This window comes from Oncorhynchus clarkii, chromosome 9 (assembly GCF_045791955.1).
Source record: "Oncorhynchus clarkii lewisi isolate Uvic-CL-2024 chromosome 9, UVic_Ocla_1.0, whole genome shotgun sequence".
NCBI lineage: Eukaryota > Metazoa > Chordata > Actinopteri > Salmoniformes > Salmonidae > Oncorhynchus > Oncorhynchus clarkii.
This window is the reverse complement of record NC_092155.1, coordinates 4,222,718-4,245,001: the sequence shown is the minus strand read 5'-3', so window position 1 is coordinate 4,245,001 and position 22,284 is coordinate 4,222,718. Positions and strand designations below refer to the sequence as shown.

Genomic DNA, 22,284 nt, shown 5'->3' with positions numbered 1-22,284 from the left:
CAGGTCCCCTACCAACCCCCCTAACCCCAGGCCCCCTACCAACCCCAGGTCCCCTACCAACCCCCCCTAACCCCAGGTCCCCTACCAACCCCCCTAACCCCAGGTCCCTTACCAACCTCCCTAACCCCAGGTCCCCTACCAACCCCCCTAACCCCAGGCCCCCTACCAACCCCAGGTCCCCTACCAACCCCCCTAAACCCAGGTCCCCTACCAACCCCCCTAACCCCAGGCCCCCTACCAACCCCAGGTCCCCTACCACCCCCCCTAACCCCAGGTCCCCTACCAACCGCAGGTCCCTTACCAACCGCAGGTCCCCTACCAACCCCAGGTCCCCTACCAACCCCAGGTCCCCTACCAACCTCCCTAACCCCAGGTCCCCTACCAACCCCCCTAACCCCAGGTCCCCTACCAACCCCAGGTCTCCTACCAACCCCAGGTCCCCTACCAACCCCCCTAACCCCAGGTCCCCTACCAACCTCCCTAACCCCAGGTCCCCTACCAACCCCTCTAACCCCAGGTCCCCTACCAACCTCCCTAACCCCAGGTCCCCTACCAACCTCCCTAACCCCAGGTCCCCTCCCAACCCCAGGTCCCCTACCAACCCCCCTAACCCCAGGTCCCCTACCAACCTACCTAACCCCAGGTCCCCTACCAACCCCAGGTCCCCTACCAACCCCAGGTCCCCTACCAACCACAGGTCCCCGACCAACCTCCCTAACCCCAGGTCCCCTGGAGAGCCCTTCAACCATCCACTACAAGTCATCCATGTTTCTCAAATGTCAAATTTCGAAGTTTCAAGTTTAGGTATTAAATCCACATTTTTAAGGCTAGGAATTAAATCCAAATTTCTAACACACACACACACACACACACACACCCACCCTCAGGGGGACGAAGAGCGGAGTAAGCCCGCCCCTAGGCCAACCCATTGAAACCACCCTGCGGAACGTTGGAAACGCTGACATCAGCACTATGTCATGAAGATGACATCGCTTTGAAGAGAGAATGTCCACAATGACACACTATTCCCTTTATAGTGCACTACCTTAGACCCTATTCCCTATTTTGTGCACTACCTTACACCAGAGGGACTATATAGAGAATAAGGGGCCAATCAGGACACATCCAGAGAGAGAGGGAGTAGGAGGGAGGGAGAGAGAGAGAGATGGGGGAGAGAGAGAGAGAGTGAGAGAGAGAGATGGGAGAGGGAGAGAGAGAGAGGAGATGGGAGAGAGATGGGAGAGAGATGGGAGAGGGGAGAGGGGGAGAGATGGGAGAGGAAGAGAGATGGGAGAGGAATAGAGATGGGAGAGGGGAGAGGGGGAGAGATGGGAGAGGGAGACAGAGAGAGAGATGGGAGAGGAAGAGAGATGGGAGAGGGGAGAGGGGGAGAGATGGGAGAGGGAGACAGAGAGAGAGATGGGAGAGGGAGACAGAGATGGGAGAGGGGGAGAGATGGGAGAGGGAGGACAAAGAGGGACAACTCAGGCGTTCCGCCTCTAGCGCAAACTTTTCTTCACTTCTAAATGTACTGTGAATGCAAAATAAAAACTTTACTTGAATTTGAACCCCTGAGAATAACCTTGGTTTCTCAGCCTAACGTGCCTCTAGGTACGAGCTATAGACAGACAGGTATAAGATGAGATGATGACAAGAGACCTGGGACTGGGGCCTTCCTATCCTCACAGCTCTCTCTCTCCATATTAACTTTTTTTATCAATCTGGCTAACTTAAACTTTCTGTTCTTCCAAGGTGGACAGGACTTATCCTCTGCTATAAGGAGGGAGAGAGGGAAGGATAGAGAGATAAAGGGATATATGGAGTGAATGATAGAGAGAGGGATAGAGGTATAGATAGAGGGATAGAGAGAGGGATAGAGGGATAGAGAGAGGGATAGAGAGAGGGCAGGAGAGAGGGATAGAGGTATAGATAGAGGGATAGAGAGAGGGCAGGAGAGAGGGATAGAGGTATAGATAGAGGGATAGAGAGAGGGATAGACAGAGGGCAGGAGAGAGGGCAGGATAGAGGGAGAGAGAGAGTGAAGGAGAGGGGGAGAGAGAGGGATATATGGAGTGAAGGATAGAGGGATATATATATAGAGAGAAGAAAGGATAGAGGAAAGGATAGAGGGAGAGAGAGGGGTAGAGGGAGAGAGGGTGGGAAGGATAGAGAGAGGGGTAGAGGGAGAGAGGGAGGGAAGGATAGAGGAAAGGATAGAGGGAGAGAGAGGGGTAGAGGGAGAGAGGGTGGGAAGGATAGAGAGAGGGGTAGAGGGAGAGAAGGTGGAAAGGATAGAGAGAGGGGTAGAGGGAGAGAGGGATAGAGGGAGAGAGGGAGGGAAGGATAGAGTAAAGGATAGAGGGAGAGAGAGGGGTAGAGGGAGAGAGGGAGGGAAGGATAGAGGAAATGATAGAGGGAGAGAGAGGGGTAGAAGGATAGAGGGAGAGATAGAGGGAGAGAGAGGGGTAGAGGGAGAGAGGGAGGGAAGGATAGAGGGAGAGAGAGGGGTAGAGGGGTAGAGGGAGGGAAGGATAGAGGGAGAGAGAGGGGTAGAGGGGTAAAGGGAGAGAGGGAGGGAAGGATAGAGAGAGGGGTAGAGGGAGAGAGAGGGGTAGAGGGAGAGAGGGAAGGAAGGATAGAGAGAGGGGTAAAGGGAGAGAGGGAGGGAAGGATAGAGGGAGAGATATACAAGGGAGAAAGGAAGTCATTTGGCCATAGCTTGAGTCCTTGATGACACAATAATGGAAATGTTCCCTGGTTCCACCTGGACCTCAGATCACTGTGTGATGGGGAGAGGGGGAATCTAATAACTGTAACAGTGGGGTAGTTGGGCCAGGGCCCTAACTCATTGGCACGTTTCCCAGAGCCCTAACTCATTGTCCCGTTTCCCAGGTCCCTAACTCATTGGCCCGTGGCCCAGGGCCCTAACTCATTGGTCCGTGGCCCTAACTCACTGGCCCAGGGCCCTAACTCACTGGCCCGTGGCCCTAACTCACTGGCCCAGGGCCCTAACTCACTGGCCCGTGGCCCTAACTCACTGGCCCGTGGCCCAGGGCCCTAACTCATTGGCCTGTGGCCCTAACTCACTGGCCCGTGGCCCTAACTCATTGGCCCGTGGCCCAGGACCCTAACTCATTGGCCCGTGGCCCTAACTCATTGGCCTGTGGCCCAGGGCCCTAACTCACTGGCCTGTGGCCCAGGGTCCTAATTCATTGGCCCGTGGCCCAGGACCCTAACTCATTGGCCCGTGGCCCTAACTCATTGGCCCGTGGCCCAGGGCCCTAACTCACTGGCCTGTGGCCCAGGGTCCTAATTCATTGGCCCGTGGCCCAGGACCCTAACTCATTGGCCCATGGCCCTAACTCATTGGCCCGTGGCCCAGGGACCTAACTCACTGGCCTGTGGCCCAGGGTCCTAATTCATTGGCCCGTGGCCCAGAACCCTAACTCATTGGCCCGTGGCCCAGGACCCTAACTCATTGGCCCGTGGCCCTAACTCATTGGCCCGTGGCCCTAACTCACTGGCCTGTGGCCCAGGGTCCTAATTCATTGGCCCGTGGACCAGGACCCTAACTCATTGGCCTGTGGCCCAGGGCCCTAACTCATTGGCCTGTGGCCCAGGGCCCTAACTCACTGGCCTGTGGCCCAGGGTCCTAATTCATTGGCCCGTGGCCCAGGACCCTAACTCATTGGCCCGTGGCCCTAACTCATTGGCCCGTGGCCCAGGGCCCTAACTCACTGGCCTGTGGCCCAGGGTCCTAATTCATTGGCCCGTGGCCCAGGACCCTAACTCATTGGCCCATGGCCCTAACTCATTGGCCCGTGGCCCAGGGACCTAACTCACTGGCCTGTGGCCCAGGGTCCTAATTCATTGGCCCGTGGCCCAGGACCCTAACTCATTGGCCCGTGGCCCTAACTCATTGGCCCGTGGCCCTAACTCACTGGCCTGTGGCCCAGGGTCCTAATTCATTGGCCCGTGGACCAGGACCCTAACTCATTGGCCTGTGGCCCAGGGCCCTAACTCATTGGAAACTGACACACAACTGACAGAGAGAGAGAGAGAGAGAGAGAGAGAGAGAGAGAGAGAGAGAGAGAGAGAGAGAGACACAGAGAGAGAGAGAGAGAGAGAGAGAGAGAGAGAGAGAGAGAGAGAGAGAGAGAGAGAGAGAGAGAGAGAGAGAGAGAGAGAGAGAGAGAGAGTGTGTGTGTGTGTAAGAGAGAGTGAGTGTGCGTGTGTGTGTGTGTGTGGTCGAGTGGTGGGTAGTCTGATCCTAAACACTCCATTCAGCTTCAATTTTTATAAGAGCATCACACATTACCAAGTGATCAAGGACAGGAAGTTAGGAAACATGTCACTGTAAATGAGTCCTATTCATATTAGCTCAGATAATCCCTGCTCTACGTGGAAATTACAGGAACCACAGCCGTATTCTGAACAAGGAAAGATTTCTCCTGACATGAAATCAGAGGTTAAAGTATTTAGAGGTTTAATCCCATCAAACATGTCCTTAATATGTCAATATATGAGTGTGAACAGACTATTTACTGTGGTAGAACTAGAGGTATCCATGGAGGAGAGGTGTGGTAGTACTAGGGGTATTCATGGAGGAGAGGTGTGGTAGTACTAGGGGTATTCATGGAGGAGAGGTGTGGTAGTACTAGAGGTATCCATGGAGGAGAGGTGTGGTAGTACTAGAGGTATCCATGGAGGAGAGGTGTGGTAGTACTAGGGGTATTCATGGATGAGAGGTGTGGTAGTACTAGAGGTATCCATGGAGGAGAGGTGTGGTAGTACTAGAGGTATCCATGGAGGAGAGGTGTGGTAGTACTAGAGGTATCCATGGAGGAGAGGTGTGGTAGTACTAGAGGTATCCATGGAGGAGAGGTGTGGTAGTACCAGGGGTATCCATGGAGGAGAGGTGTGGTAGTACCAGGGGTATCCATAGAGGAGAGGTGTGGTAGTACTAGAGGTATCCATGGAGGAGAGGTGTGGTAGTACTAGAGGTATCCATGGAGGAGAGGTGTGGTAGTACTAGAGGTATCCATGGAGGAGAGGTGTGGAAGTACTAGAGGTATCCATGGAGGAGAGGTGTGGTAGTACTAGAGGTATCCATGGAGGAGAGGTGTGGCAGTACTAGAGGTATCCATGGAGGAGAGTTGTGGTAGTACTAGGGGTATCCATGGAGGAGAGGTGTGGTAGTACTAGAGGTATCCATGGAGGAGAGGAAAGGTGTGGTAGTACTAGAGGTATCCATGGAGGAGAGGTGTGGTAGTACCAGGGGTATCCATGGAGGAGAGGAGAGGTGTGGTAGTACTAGAGGTATCCATGGAGGAGTGGTGTGGTAGTACTAGGGGTATCCATGGAGGAGAGGTGTGGTAGTACCAGGGGTATCCATGGAGGAGAGGTGTGGTAGTACTAGGGGTATCCATGGAGGATAGGTGTGGTAGTACTAGAGGTATCCATGGAGGAGAGGTGTGGTAGTACTAGGGGTATCCATGGAGGAGAGGTGTGGTAGTACTAGGGGTATCCATGGAGGAGAGGTGTGGTAGTACTAGAGGTATCCATGGAGGAGAGGTGTGGCAGTACTAGAGGTATCCATGGAGGAGAGTTGTGGTAGTACTAGGGGTATCCATGGAAGAGAGGTGTGGTAGTACTAGAGGTATCCATGGAGGAGAGGAGAGGTGTGGTAGTACTAGAGGTATCCATGGAGGAGTGGTGTGGTAGTACTAGGGCTATCCATGGAGGAGAGGTGTGGTAGTACCAGGGGTATCCATGGAGGAGAGGTGTGGTAGTACTAGAGGTATCCATGGAGGAGAGGTGTGGTAGTACTAGAGGTATCCATGGAGGAGAGGTGTGGTAGTACTAGGGGTATCCATGGAGGAGAGGTGTGGTAGTACTAGAGGTATCCATGGAGGAGAGGTGTGGCAGTACTAGAGGTATCCATGGAGGAGAGTTGTGGTAATACTAGGGGTATCCATGGAGGAGAGGTGTGGTAGTACTAGAGGTATCCATGGAGGAGATGAAAGGTGTGGTAGTACTAGAGGTATCCATGGAGGAGAGGTGTGGTAGTACCAGGGGTATCCATGGAGGAGAGGAGAGGTGTGGTAGTACTAGAGGTATCCATGGAGGAGTGGTGTGGTAGTACTAGGGGTATCCATGGAGGAGAGGTGTGGTAGTACCAGGGGTATCCATGGAGGAGAGGTGTGGTAGTACTAGGGGTATCCATGGAGGATAGGTGTGGTAGTACTAGAGGTATCCATGGAGGAGAGGTGTGGTAGTACTAGGGGTATCCATGGAGGAGAGGTGTGGTAGTACTAGAGGTATCCATGGAGGAGAGGTGTGATAGTACTAGAGGTATCCATGGAGGAGAGGTGTGGCAGTACTAGAGGTATCCATGGAGGAGAGTTGTGGTAGTACTAGGGGTATCCATGGAGGAGAGGTGTGGTAGTACTAGAGGTATCCATGGAGGAGAGGAAAGGTGTGGTAGTACTAGAGGTATCCATGGAGGAGAGGTGTGGCAGTACTAGAGGTATCCATGGAGGAGAGTTGTGGTAGTACTAGGGGTATCCATGGAGGAGAGGTGTGGTAGTACTAGAGGTATCCATGGAGGAGAGGTGTGGTAGTACCAGGGGTATCCATGGAGGAGAGGAGAGGTGTGGTAGTACTAGGGGTATCCATGGAGGAGAGGTGTGGTAGTACTAGACGTATCCATGGAGGAGAGGTGTGGTAGTACTAGAGGTATCCATGGAAGAGAGGTGTGGTAGTACTAGAGGTATCCATGGAGGAGAGGTGGGGTAGTACTAGAGGTATCCATGGAGGAGAGGTGTGGTAGTACTAGAGTTATCCATGGAGGAGAGGTGTGGTAGTACTAGAGGTATCCATGGAGGAGAGGTGTGGTAGTACTAGAGGTATCCATGGAGGAGAGGTGTGGTAGTACTAGAGGTATCCATGGAGGGGAGGTGTGGTAGCACTAGAGGTATCCATGGAGGAGAGGTGTGGTAGTACTAGAGGTATCCATGGAGGAGAGGTGTGGTAGTACTAGAGGTATCCATGGAGGAGAGGTGTGGTAGTACTAGAGGTATCCATGGAGCAGAGGTGTGGTAGTACTAGAGGTATCCATGGAGGAGAGGAGAGGTGTGGTAGTACTAGAGGTATCCATGGAGGAGAGGTGTGGTAGTACTAGAGGTATCCATGGAGGAGAGGTGTGGTAGTACTAGAGGTATCCATGGAGGAGAGGTGTGGTAGTACTAGAGGTATCCATGGAGCAGAGGTGTGGTAGTACTAGAGGTATCCATGGAGGAGAGGAGAGGTGTGGTAGTACTAGAGGTATCCATGGAGGAGAGGTGTGGTAGTACTAGAGGTATCCATGGAGGAGAGGTGTGGTAGTACTAGAGGTATCCATGGAGGAGAGGTGTGGTAGTACTAGAGGTATCCATGGAGGAGAGGTGTGGTAGTACTAGGGGTATCCATGGAGGAGAGGTGTGGTAGTACTAGGGGTATCCATGGAGGAGAGGTGTGGTAGTACTAGGGGTATCCATGGAGGAGAGGTGTGGTAGTACTAGGGGTATCCATGGAGGAGAGGTGTGGTAGTACTAGAGGGATCCATGGAGGAGAGGTGTGGTAGTACTAGAGGTATCCATGGAGGAGAGGTGTGGTAGTACTAGGGGTATCCATGGAGGAGAGGTGTGGTAGTACTAGGGGTATCCATGGAGGAGAGGTGTGGTAGTACTAGAGGTATCCGTGGAACGAGAGGTGTGGTAGTACTAGAGGTATCCATGGAGGAGAGGTGTGGTAGTACTAGAGGTATCCATGGAGGAGAGGTGTGGTAGTACTAGAGTTATCCATGGAGGAGAGGTGTGGTAGTACTAGAGGTATCCATGGAGGAGAGGTGTGGTAGTACTAGGGGTATCCATGGAGGAGAGGTGTGGTAGTACTAGGGGTATCCATGGAGGAGAGGTGTGGTAGTACTAGAGGTATCCGTGGAACGAGAGGTGTGGTAGTACTAGAGGTATCCATGGAGGAGAGGTGTGGTAGTACTAGAGGTATCCATGGAGGAGAGGTGTGGTAGTACTAGAGTTATCCATGGAGGAGAGGTGTGGTAGTACTAGAGGTATCCATGGAGGAGAGGTGTGGTAGTACTAGAGTTATCCATGGAGGAGAGGTGTGGTAGTACTAGAGGTATCCATGGAGGAGAGGTGTGGTAGTACTAGAGGTATCCATGGAGGAGAGGTGTGGTAGTACTAGAGGTATCCATGGAGGAGAGGTGTGGTAGTACTAGAGGTATCCGTGGAACGAGAGGTGTGGTAGTACTAGAGGTATCCATGGAGGAGAGGTGTGGCAGTACTAGAGGTATCCGTGGAGGAGAGGTGTGGTAGTACTAGAGGTATCCATGGAGGAGAGGTGTGGTAGTACTAGAGGTATCCATGGAGGAGAGGTGTGGTAGTACTAGAGGTATCCATGGAGGAGAGGTGTGGTAGTACTAGAGGTATCCATGGAGGAGAGGTGTGGTAGTACTAGAGGTATCCATGGAGGAGAGGTGTGGTAGTACTAGAGGTATCCATGGAGGAGAGGTGTGGTAGTAATAGAGGTATCCATGGAGGAGAGGTGTGGTAGTACTAGAGGTATCCATGGAGGAGAGGTGTGGTAGTACTAGAGGTATCCATGGAGGAGAGGTGTGGTAGTACTAGAGGTATCCATGGAGGAGAGGAGAGGTGTGGTAGTACTAGAGGTATCCATGGAGGAGAGGTGTGGTAGTACTAGAGGTATCCATGGAGGAGAGGTGTGGTAGTACTAGAGGTATCCATGGAGGAGAGGTGTGGTAGTACTAGAGGTATCCATGGAGGAGAGGAGAGGTGTGGTAGTACTAGAGGTATCCATGGAGGAGAGGTGTGGTAGTTCTAGAGGTATCCATGGAGGAGAGGAGAGGTGTGGTAGTACTAGAGGTATCCATGGAGGAGAGGTGTGGTAGTACTAGAGGTATCCATGGAGGAGAGGTGTGGTAGTACTAGAGGTATCCATGGAGGAGAGGTGTGGTAGTACTAGAGGTATCCATGGAGGAGAGGTGTGGTAGTACTAGAGGTATCCATGGAGGAGAGGTGCGGTAGTACTAGAGGTATCCATGGAGGAGAGGTGTGGTAGTACTAGAGGTATCCATGGAGGAGAGGTGTGGTAGTACTAGAGGTATCCATGGAGGAGAGGTGTGGTAGTACTAGAGGTATCCATGGAGGAGAGGAGAGGTGTGGTAGTACTAGAGGTATCCATGGAGGAGAGGTGTGGTAGTACTAGAGGTATCCATGGAGGAGAGGTGTGGTAGTACTAGAGGTATCCATGGAGGTATCCATGGAGGAGAGGAGAGGTGTGGTAGTACTAGAGGTATCCATGGAGGAGAGGTGTGGTAGTTCTAGAGGTATCCATGGAGGAGAGGAGAGGTGTGGTAGTACTAGAGGTATCCATGGAGGAGAGGTGTGGTAGTACTAGAGGTATCCATGGAGGAGAGGTGTGGTAGTACTAGAGGTATCCATGGAGGAGAGGTGTGGTAGTACTAGAGGTATCCATGGAGGAGAGGTGTGGTAGTACTAGAGGTATCCATGGAGGAGAGGTGTGGTAGTACTAGAGGTATCCATGGAGGAGAGGTGTGGTAGTACTAGAGGTATCCATGGAGGAGAGGTGTGGTAGTACTAGAGGTATCCATGGAGGAGAGGTGTGGTAGTAATAGAGGTATCCATGGAGGTTGAGTGTTATGTCCGTTTTTACTTCCAATGGTTTTAATAATCAGGTCAGAGTAGGAAGAGAACAGGAGTGGAGTGACACACACACACACACACACACACAACACACTCAGTGAGGTGACAGTAGCAGGCTGGCTGAGGGCAGGTGGTTGGGGACAGGTACAGACACCCCCGCTCTGTCTCAGGACAGACAGGTAGACAGATCATCAAGTCACAAGCTCGGAGCTACAGACACAGAACCAGCTGTGGGACTGACTAGAACAGGATGTATGCAGATTAAAATACCTACAATGTATTGAATGTTGCTCACACACACATGGTGACTACAAGCCATAGGAGATCATTAGGCTTCACAGTCTTTCTTGTGTCTGTGTGGAGATGTACTGGGGGTATCAACCTCACACTCAACGTCAACAAAACTAAGGAGATGATTGTGGACTTCAGGAAACAGCAGAGGGAACACCCCCCTATCCACATCGATGGAACAGTAGTGGAGAGGGTAGCAAGTTTTAAGTTCCTCGGCATACACATCACAGACAAACTGAATTGGTCCACTCACACAGACAGCATCGTGAAGAAGGCGCAGCAGCGCCTCTTCAACCTCAGGAGGCTGAAGAAATTCGGCTTGTCACCAAAAGCACTCACAAACTTCTACAGATGCACAATCGAGAGCATCCTGGCGGGCTGTATCACCGCCTGGTATGGCAACTGCACCGCCCTCAACCGTAAGGCTCTCCAGAGGGTAGTGAGGTCTGCACAACGCATCACCGGGGGCAAACTACCTGCCCTCCAGGACACCTACACCACCCGATGCCACAGGAAGGCCATAAAGATCATCAAGGACATCAACCACCCGAGCCACTGCCTGTTCACCCCGCTATCATCCAGAAGGCGAGGTCAGTACAGGTGCATCAAAGCTGGGACCGAGAGACTGAAAAACAGCTTCTATCTCAAGGCCATCAGACTGTTAAACAGCCACCACTAACACTGAGTGGCTGCTGCCAACACACTGACACTGACTCAACTCCAGCCACTTTAATAATGGGAATTGATGGGAAATGATGTAAATATATCACTAGCCACTTTAAACAATGCTACCTTATATAAATGTTACTTACCCTACATTATTCATCTCATACGCATACGTATATACTGTACTCTATATCATCGACGGTATCCTTATGTAATACATGTATCACTAGCCACTTTATACTATACTATGCCACTTTGTTTACATACTCATCTCATTTGTACATACTGTACCCGATACCATCTACTGTATCTTGCCTATGCTGCTCTGTACCATCACTCATTCATATATCCTTATGTACATATTCTTTATCCCCTTACACTGTGTACAAGACAGTAGTTTTGGAATTGTTAGTTAGATTACTTGTTATTACTGCATTGTCGGAACTAGAAGCACAAGCATTTCGCTACACTCGCATTAACATCTGCTAACCATGTGTATGTGACAAATAAAATTTGATTTGATTTGATTTGATTTGGTATCTGGGAGAGAGAGACACATTTAGGAGAGATCTGAGTATAGGGTTCACGAAGACACACACACACACGAACACACACACACACACACACACACACACACACACACACACACACACACACACACACACACACACACACACACACACAGAGAACTCTGGACGTAAGAGACATCACATGACCCAAACTGAAACAACAGTAGTCATTTTCCAGGTAAAAAAGGTTTACTGATTTATGTAACAAAAACAGATATTTTTTATTTTATTTTCTTCAGCTAAAATAAATGTCTACTTCTTCATAGTCTTAATGACAGGTTCAAAACGCTTCATTAAGGACAGATATACACTATAGAAGGAATCTGTGGCGTGGATATTGAAGGGTCTTTCTCGTAACACACGATGCTTCCCAAAGGGAACCCATGGGTCTCCGGTCAACAGGGAGCTGTTTCAGACACAGCACAGATAACACTGTAACACAGCACAGATACACTGTAACAAAGCACAGATACACTGTAACACATAACAGATACACTGTAACACATAACAGATACACAACAGATACACTGTAACACATAACAGATAACACTGTAACACACAACAGATAACACTGTAACACACAACAGATAACACTGTAACACACAACAGATACACTGTAACACACAACAGATACACTGTAACACATAACAGATAACACTGTAACACACAACAGATACACTGTAACACGTAACAGATACACTGTAACACGTAACAGATACACTGTAACACGTAACAGATACACTGTAACATATAACATATACACTGTAACACACAACAGATACACTGTAACATATAACAGATACACTGTAATACACAACAGATACACTGTAACACACAACAGATACACTGTAACACATAACAGATAACACTGTAACACATAACAGATAACACTGTAACACATAACAGATACACTGTAACACATAACAGATACACTGTAACACATAACAGATAACACTGTAACACATAACAGATACACTGTAACACATAACAGATACACGGTAACACACAACAGATACACTGTAACACATAACAGATACACTGTAACACATAACAGATACACTGTAACACATAACAGATACACTGTAACACATAACAGTGATTCTGTGGTCTATCTTCTTGACGGAGCCTTGGGCGGTACAGAACGAGTCTTCTTGGGCACCTTCTTACTGCCCTTAGCCTTTTTAGGGGGGTCTGACAAGGGGAGGGAGGGAGCGAGGGAGGGGGTAGGGTTGGGTTTGCCGGTTGCCTCCCTCAGCAGAACGTTGGTGCGTTCGGTAGGAGGGGCTTCAGGGTCAACGACGAGTTGACAGAGGTCGTCTGGGTGAGGGGCCATTGACGATTGAGAATCGCACACCTGAAGAAGAAGGGGTCAACGGATTAAGGAACATGGAAACACACACACACTTTCCTTTCATCCATGTCCCACAAACTACCAAACAAAAATGATGTCTTAGCCAGTCTGAAGGTCCTAAGCTCAGAATTACGAGACGATGTTGGCCTTTTGAGGGTCAGACACAGCCACTGACAGACGAGCCCCCCCCCAAAATAATTTACATGGGAAACGTGAAGGAGAGAGGGAATGATATAGAGAGACTGATCCGAGTTATTTTCAGCCTTTGAAATGAGCTCTTAGTAAAAAAAATATTTAAAAAAAAAGTCAATTGAATCGGAGGTCGCGCTTTAAAGCAGCCTGTCATTTAAATGACGACCGTCCATATTCAGCTGTTTCCTGAGACCAGCTCCTTTACAGCATCTACAAAACCCTTGTTTGTTTTGGGGATTATAACGACCAGATTAAAGGAAATGGGAAACTAGGGGTTAGAAGAAGTAAAGTCTCCCTATTGAAACTGTCACTGTGGTTCTTGGTCAAACGGACACATTGCACAGTTCGGAAGTTAAGTCTGGAAAAGTAGAGAGTCATTAACTAAGAGATTCATCTACAGCAACAAACAAACAAAAAAATGCACACAGACATCTGGGATCCAGCCTGATTTCCACTCTGTCAGACACTGCAGTCCCTGTGGTGTTAAATGAGCCAAACAGAGGTTCTTCAACACTGTCAATCATCGGAAAGGACTGACGAGAGACAGCAGATATATAGAGTCTCTAGTTGTAGGACAGTGTTACTATATAGAGTCTCTAGTTGTAGGACAGTGTTACTATATAGAGTCTCTAGTTGTAGGACAGTAGTGTTACTATATAGAGTCTCTAGTTGTAGGACAGTGTTACTATATAGAGTCTCTAGTTGTAGGACAGTGTTACTATATAGAGTCTCTAGTTGTAGGACAGTGTTACTATATAGAGTCTCTAGTTGTAGGACAGTGTTACTATATAGAGTCTCTAGTTGTAGGACAGTGTTACTATATAGAGTCTCTAGTTGTAGGACAGTGTTACTATATAGAGTCTCTAGTTGTAGGACAGTGTTACTATATAGAGTCTCTAGTTGTAGGACAGTGTTACTATATAGAGTCTCTAATTGTAGGACAGTGTTAATATATAGAGTCTCTAGTTGTAGGACAGTGTTACTATATAGAGTCTCTAGTTGTAGGACAGTGTTACTATATAGAGTCTCTAGTTGTAGGACAGTGTTACTATATAGAGTCTCTAGTTGTAGGACAGTGTTACTATATAGAGTCTCTAGTTGTAGGACAGTGTTACTATATAGAGTCTCTAGTTGTAGGACAGTGTTACTATATAGAGTCTCTAGTTGTAGGACAGTGTTACTATATAGAGTCTCTAGTTGTAGGACAGTGTTACTATATAGAGTCTCTAGTTGTAGGACAGTGTTACTATATAGAGTCTCTAGTTGTAGGACAGTGTTACTATATAGAGTCTCTAGTTGTAGGACAGTGTTACTATATAGAGTCTCTAGTTGTAGGACAGTGTTACTATATAGAGTCTCTAGTTGTAGGACAGTGTTACTATATAGAGTCTCTAGTTTTAGGACAGTGTTACTATATAGAGTCTCTAGTTGTAGGACAGTGTTACTATATAGAGTCTCTCTAGTTGTAGGACAGTGTTACTATATAGAGTCTCTAGTTGCAGGACAGTGTTACTATATAGAGTCTCTAGTTGTAGGACAGTGTTACTATATAGAGTCTCTAGTTGTAGGACAGTGTTACTATATAGAGTCTCTAGTTGTAGGACAGTAGTGTTACTATATAGAGTCTCTAGTTGTAGGACAGTGCTACTATATAGAGTCTCTAGTTGTAGGACAGTGTTACTATATAGAGTCTCTAGTTGTAGGACAGTGTTACTATATAGAGTCTCTAGTTGTAGGACAGTGTTACTATATAGAGTCTCTAGTTGTAGGACAGTGTTACTATATAGAGTCTCTAGTTGTAGGACAGTGTTACTATATAGAGTCTCTAGTTTTAGGACAGTGTTACTATATAGAGTCTCTAGTTGTAGGACAGTGTTACTATATAGAGTCTCTCTAGTTGTAGGACAGTGTTACTATATAGAGTCTCTAGTTGTAGGACAGTAGTGTTACTATATAGAGTCTCTAGTTGTAGGACAGTGTTACTATATAGAGTCTCTAGTTGTAGGACAGTGTTACTATATAGAGTCTCTAGTTGTAGGACAGTGTTACTATATAGAGTCTCTAGTTGTAGGACAGTGTTACTATACAGAGTCTCTAGTTGTAGGACAGTGTTACTATATAGAGTCTCTAGTTGTAGGACAGTGTTACTATATAGAGTCTCTAGTTGTAGGACAGTGTTACTATATAGAGTCTCTAGTTGTAGGACAGTGTTACTATATAGAGTCTCTAGTTGTAGGACAGTGTTACTATATAGAGTCTCTAGTTGTAGGACAGTGTTACTATATAGAGTCTCTAGTTGTAGGACAGTGTTACTATATAGAGTCTCTAGTTGTAGGACAGTGTTACTATATAGAGTCTCTCTAGTTGTAGGACAGTGTTACTATATAGAGTCTCTAGTTGTAGGACAGTAGTGTTACTATATAGAGTCTCTAGTTGTAGGACAGTGTTACTATATAGAGTCTCTAGTTGTAGGACAGTGTTACTATATAGAGTCTCTAGTTGTAGGACAGTGTTACTATATAGAGTCTCTAGTTGTAGGACAGTAGTGTTACTATATAGAGTCTCTAGTTGTAGGACAGTGTTACTATATAGAGTCTCTAGTTGTAGGACAGTGTTACTATATAGAGTCTCTAGTTGTAGGACAGTGTTACTATATAGAGTCTCTAGTTGTAGGACAGTGTTACTATATAGAGTCTCTAGTTGTAGGACAGTGTTACTATATAGAGTCTCTAGTTGTAGGACAGTGTTACTATATAGAGTCTCTAGTTGTAGGACAGTGTTACTATATAGAGTCTCTAGTTGTAGGACAGTGTTAATATATAGAGTCTCTAGTTGTAGGACAGTGTTACTATATAGAGTCTCTAGTTGTAGGACAGTGTTACTATATAGAGTCTCTAGTTGTAGGACAGTAGTGTTACTATATAGAGTCTCTAGTTGTAGGACAGTGTTACTATATAGAGTCTCTAGTTGTAGGACAGTGTTACTATATAGAGTCTCTAGTTGTAGGACAGTGTTACTATATAGAGTCTCTAGTTGTAGGACAGTGTTACTATATAGAGTCTCTAGTTTTAGGACAGTGTTACTATATAGAGTCTCTAGTTGTAGGACAGTGTTACTATATAGAGTCTCTAGTTGTAGGACAGTGTTACTATATAGAGTCTCTAGTTGTAGGACAGTAGTGTTACTATATAGAGTCTCTAGTTGTAGGACAGTGTTACTATATAGAGTCTCTAGTTGTAGGACAGTGTTACTATATAGAGTCTCTAGTTGTAGGACAGTGTTACTATACAGAGTCTCTAGTTGTAGGACAGTGTTACTATATAGAGTCTCTAGTTGTAGGACAGTGTTACTATATAGAGTCTCTAGTTGTAGGACAGTAGTGTTACTATATAGAGTCTCTAGTTGTAGGACAGTGTTACTATATAGAGTCTCTAGTTGTAGGACAGTGTTACTATATAGAGTCTCTAGTTGTAGGACAGTGTTACTATATAGAGTCTCTAGTTGTAGGACAGTGTTACTATATAGAGTCTCTAGTTGTAGGACAGTGTTACTATATAGAGTCTCTAGTTGTAGGACAGTGTTACTATAGTTGTAGGACAGTGAGTCTCTAGTTTTAGGACAGTGTTACTATATAGAGTCTCTAGTTGTAGGACAGTGTTACTATATAGAGTCTCTCTAGTTGTAGGACAGTGTTACTATATAGAGTCTCTAGTTGTAGGACAGTAGTGTTACTATATAGAGTCTCTAGTTGTAGGACAGTGTTACTATATAGAGTCTCTAGTTGTAGGACAGTGTTACTATATAGAGTCTCTAGTTGTAGGACAGTGTTACTATATAGAGTCTCTAGTTGTAGGACAGTGTTACTATACAGAGTCTCTAGTTGTAGGACAGTGTTACTATATAGAGTCTCTAGTTGTAGGACAGTGTTACTATATAGAGTCTCTAGTTGTAGGACAGTGTTACTATATAGAGTCTCTAGTTGTAGGACAGTGTTACTATATAGAGTCTCTAGTTGTAGGACAGTGTTACTATATAGAGTCTCTAGTTGTAGGACAGTGTTACTATATAGAGTCTCTAGTTGTAGGACAGTGTTAATATATAGAGTCTCTCTAGTTGTAGGACAGTGTTACTATATAGAGTCTCTTGTTGTAGGACAGTAGTGTTACTATATAGAGTCTCTAATTGTAGGACAGTGTTACTATATAGAGTCTCTAGTTGTAGGACAGTGTTACTATATAGAGTCTCTAGTTGTAGGACAGTGTTACTATATAGAGTCTCTAGTTTTAGGACAGTGTTACTATATAGAGTCTCTAGTTGTAGGACAGTGTTACTATATAGAGTCTCTAGTTTTAGGACAGTGTTACTATATAGAGTCTCTAGTTGTAGGACAGTGTTACTATATAGAGTCTCTCTAGTTGTAGGACAGTGTTACTATATAGAGTCTCTAGTTGTAGGACAGTAGTGTTACTATATAGAGTCTCTAGTTGTAGGACAGTGTTACTATATAGAGTCTCTAGTTGTAGGACAGTGTTACTATATAGAGTCTCTAGTTGTAGGACAGTGTTACTATATAGAGTCTCTAGTTGTAGGACAGTGTTACTATATAGAGTCTCTAGTTGTAGGACAGTGTTACTATATAGAGTCTCTAGTTGTAGGACAGTGTTACTATATAGAGTCTCTAGTTGTAGGACAGTGTTACTATATAGAGTCTCTAGTTGTAGGACAGTGTTACTATATAGAGTCTCTAGTTGTAGGACAGTGTTACTATATAGAGTCTCTAGTTGTAGGACAGTGTTACTATATAGAGTCTCTAGTTGTAGGACAGTGTTACTATATAGAGTCTCTAGTTGTAGGACAGTAGTGTTACTATATAGAGTCTCTAGTTGTAGGACAGTGTTACTATATAGAGTCTCTAGTTGTAGGACAGTGTTACTATATAGAGTCTCTAGTTGTAGGACAGTGTTACTATATAGAGTCTCTAGTTGTAGGACAGTAGTGTTACTATATAGAGTCTCTAGTTGTAGGACAGTGTTACTATATAGAGTCTCTAATTGTAGGACAGTGTTACTATATAGAGTCTCTAGTTGTAGGACAGTGTTACTATATAGAGTCTCTCTCGTCTCTTACAGGGATGAAACAGAGGTCCTCCCTGAGACAGGCATCGTGTAGTTCTTTCCGGAGGGCGGAGACATGGCTTTGGTGGGCGGAGATTTCCCTCTCCATCGAGCCAATCCTGGAGAACGCTGCGTGGTATAACTCAGAGAACGTCCCCACCAGACTCTGCAATGCACCATGGGAGGAAAGAGTTTTTATTCAGGGTGTGAATGTGTGTGTTTGTTTAATTATTCAGGGACGGGTGTTGAACTAACATCAGGATTATGTTAACCTGCTCTAGTTCTGAGAGGACCGACTACTGACAGTAGATGGTGATATGTTAACCTGCTCTAGTTCTGAGAGGACCGACTACTGACAGTAGATGGTGATATGTTAACCTGCTCTAGTTCTGAGAGGACCGACTACTGACAGTAGATGGTGATATGTTAACCTGCTCTAGTTCTGAGAGGACCGACTACTGACAGTAGATGGTGATATGTTAACCTGCTCTAGTTCTGAGAGGACCGACTACTGACAGTAGATGGTGATATGTTAACCTGCTCTAGTTCTGAGAGGACCGACTACTGACAGTAGATGGTGATATGTTAACCTGCTCTAGTTCTGAGAGGACCGACTACTGACAGTAGATGGTGATATGTTAACCTGCTCTAGTTCTGAGAGGACCGACTACTGACAGTAGATGGTGATATGTTAACCTGCTCTAGTTCTGAGAGGACCGACTACTGACAGTAGATGGTGATATGTTAACCTGCTCTAGTTCTGAGAGGCCCGACTACTGACAGTAGATGGTGATATGTTAACCTGCTCTAGTTCTGAGAGGACCGACTACTGACAGTAGATGGTGATATGTTAACCTGCTCTAGTTCTGAGAGGACCGACTACTGACAGTAGATGGTGATATGTTAACCTGCTCTATTACATGTGTATCAATATTTGATCAGTTTCAGGAATAACTTCCTCTTTCTCTCTACAGGACTAGTACCTGACAGACTAAACTCAGTGTCCCTATAGGACGACTAGTACCTGACAGACTAAACTCAGTGTCCCTATAGGACGACTAGTACCTGACAGGCCAAACTAAGTTTCCCTACAGGACTAGTACCTGACAGACTAAACTCAGTGTCCCTATAGGACGACTAGTACCTGACAGACTAAACTCAGTGTCCCTATAGGACGACTAGTACCTGACAGGCCAAACTCAGTGTCCCTACAGGACGACTAGTACCTGACAGACTAAACTCAAGTGTCCCTACAGGACTAGTACCTGACAGACTAAACTCAGTGTCCCTACAGGACTAGTACCTGACAGACTAAACTCAGTGTCCCTATAGGACGACTAGTACCTGACAGGCCAAACTCAGTGTCCCTACAGGACGACTAGTACCTGACAGACTAAACTCAAGTGTCCCTACAGGACTAGTACCTGACAGACTAAACTCAGTGTCCCTACAGGACTAGTACCTGACAGACTAAACTCAGTGTCCCTATAGGACTAGTACCTGACAGACTAAACTCAGTGTCCCTATAGGACAACTAGTACCTGACAGGCCAAACTAAGTGTCCCTATAGGACGACTAGTACCTGACAGGCCAAACTCAGTGTCCCTACAGGACGACTAGTACCTGACAGACTAAACTCAGTGTCTCTACAGGACTAGTACCTGACAGACTCAACTCAGTGTCCCTATAGGACGACTAGTACCTGACAGACTAAACTCAGTGTCCCTACAGGACTAGTACCTGACAGGCGGCCACGTCCGGCCCTCCCAGCAACCTCTCTGGTCCGGTCAGATCCAGGTGCACTCTTGGTAACTGCAGAGGGAGGTCCTTGTCAGTGGAGGTGGATCGTGATTGGACGATACGGTCTCTGACCTGCGGTGGGGGCAGGAGAAAGAGGTGGTCCTAGTTTATCATAGAGAAAGAGAGAGTGTGTGTATTGGGCCATTTACACGGAGTAACATGGGAAGACATTCACATTCAACGGAAGGAAAGGGAGAGAAGCGGAGGGGGACTCGAGTGACCAATCGAAGCTCACCATAGATTACAAACCTTACTGGATTGGCCAACAATGGCAAACACTAGCTACCTTGCACCCTTGTATAGTGTAAATGGCCAGTGTGTGTATGAATGTGTGTGAGTGTGTGTATGTGTGTGTATGTGTGTGGCTGTGTGTGTATGTGTGTGTATGTGTGTGTATGTGTGTGGCTGTGTGTGTATGTGTGTGGGTGTGTGTATGTGTGTGGCTGTGTGTGCGTGCGTGTGCAGGTTTGTGTGTTAGTGCTTCTGTTTCAAGGACACACTGCTGAGCCAAAGGGGAGTGGGAGGAGCCAAACCTCCTGGGAGTGGGAGGGGCCAAAACTCCTGGGAGTGGGAGGGGTCAAAACTCCGGGGAGTGGGAGGGGTCAAACCTCCGGGGAGTGGTCAAACCTCCGGGGTGTGGGAGGGGTCATACCTCCGGGGAGTGGGAGGGGTCACACCTCCGGGGAGTGGTCACACCTCCGGGGAGTGGGAGGGGTCAAACCTCTGGGGAGTGGGAGGGGTCAAACCTCCTGTGAGTGGTCAAACCTCCGGGGTGTGGGAGGGGTCAAACCTCCTGGGAGTGGGAGGGGTCATACCTCCGGGGAGTGGGAGGGGCCATACCTCTGGGGAGTGGGAGGGGCCATACCTCTGGGGAGTGGGAGGGGCCATACCTCTGGGGAGTGGGAGGGGCCATACCTCTGGGGAGTGGGAGGGTAACTCACCTTCACCTAGGAGAATATTGTACCATACTTTATAGTGAGAAACACAAAAGCTGGTTTGTCTGGCATTGTGACTGATAGTATGTGGTTACACACAAGGCTCTGAAAAACCACCCAGTGTTGCTCACCTCTCTATTTAAACACCACCCAGTGTTGCTCACCTCTCTATTTAAACACCACCCAGTGTTGCTCACCTCTCTATTTAAACACCACCCAGTGTTGCTCACCTCTCTATTTAAACACCACCCAGTGTTGCTCACCTCTCTATTTAAACACCACCCAGTGTTGCTCACCTCTCTATTTAAACACCACCCAGTGTTGCTCACCTCTCTATTTAAACACCACCCAGTGTTGCTCACCTCTCTATTTAAACACCACCCAGTGTTGCTCACCTCTCTATTTAAACACCACCCAGTGTTGCTCACCTCTCTGTAGCTGCTCTCTACTGCTCTCATGTAGCTGGCCAGGGAGTCCTTGCGCCTAGAGAGAGAGAGACAGACAAAGAGACAGAGAAAGAGAGACAGACAGAGATCAGTCAGCATTACAATGGCAAGCTAATGCCACAGCCATCATCGGCTTTTAGACCCTACAGTACATGATAATTACTGGGTCAAGACCCTACAGTACATGATAATTACTGGGTCAAGACCCTACAGTACATGATAATTACTGGGTCAAGACCCTACAGTACATGATAATTACTGGGTCAAGACCCTACAGTACATGAACATTAAAATCCCCTTTATTGGGTCAAGACCCTACAGTACATGAACATTATTGGGTCAAGACCCTACAGTACATATACATTACTGGGTCAAGACCCTACAGTACATGAACATTCAAATCCCCTTTACTGGGTCAATACCCTACAGTACATTAACATTACTGGGTCAAGACCCTACAGTACATGAACATTCAACCCTCAGAAGTCACGAGACACGCAACACGCTCGTGTACCAGCCTGTAAGAAGACAAAATGCTAGTTTTGAGAGGGTGCAAAAGGACAACTCCAGATCCCGTAATTCTCAACAGAGCACAACGCCCCCTGAAGGTCACATGTTCATTACATTAACCAAGACAGTTTATCTATATATATTCAAGGCTGTATATTTACCACCACAGACCGATGCTGGCAATAAGACCGCGCTTGACGAGCTGTATAAGGCCATAAAGCAAACAAGAATATGCTCGTCCAGAGACAGTCCTCCTCCTAGTGGCCGGTGACGAAAGCAGGAAAACTTCAATCCTTTTTATGAACTAATTTCCAACCGGCTTAGACGCTCGTCGGACGTGGCAGGGCTGGCAAACTATCACGGATTACAAAGGGAAACCCAGCCGTGAGCTGCCCAGTGACGCGAGCCTACCAGACAAAATAAATACCTTCTATGCTCGCTTCGAGGCAAGCAACACTGAAGCATGCATGAGAGCGCCAGCTGTTCCGGACAACTGTGATCATGCTCTCCATAGCCGATGTGTGTAAGACCTTTAAACATGTCAACATTCACAAGGCCGCAGCGACAGACGGGTTACCAGGACTTGAACTCAAAGCACGCGCTGACCAACTGGCAAGTGTCTTCACTGACATTTCAAACTCTCCCTGACCGAGTCTGTAATACCAAC

At 47.1% G+C, this 22,284-nt stretch overlaps 2 protein-coding genes across 3 annotated transcripts in view; both read right to left on the bottom strand.

The window, feature by feature from the left end:
- Positions 1-22,284, bottom strand: part of LOC139415790 (phosphatidylcholine:ceramide cholinephosphotransferase 2-like) — a 742,387-nt gene that overhangs the window by 438,967 nt on the left and 281,136 nt on the right. The gene's annotated exons all lie outside the window — the stretch shown is intronic.
- The window catches only part of LOC139417054 (coiled-coil domain containing 171), a 72,622-nt gene continuing 61,777 nt past the window's right edge, over positions 11,440-22,284 (bottom strand). For both annotated transcript variants that reach the window (XM_071166298.1, XM_071166299.1), the window contains exons 24-27: positions 21,090-21,144; positions 19,667-19,798; positions 17,940-18,092; positions 11,440-12,623 (exon numbers count right to left, since the gene is read on the bottom strand). In XM_071166298.1, coding sequence (XP_071022399.1) covers positions 12,378-12,623; positions 17,940-18,092; positions 19,667-19,798; positions 21,090-21,144 — 586 coding nt within the window. In that variant the 3' untranslated portion in view covers positions 11,440-12,377. The remainder of the gene's footprint in view (positions 12,624-17,939; positions 18,093-19,666; positions 19,799-21,089; positions 21,145-22,284) is intronic.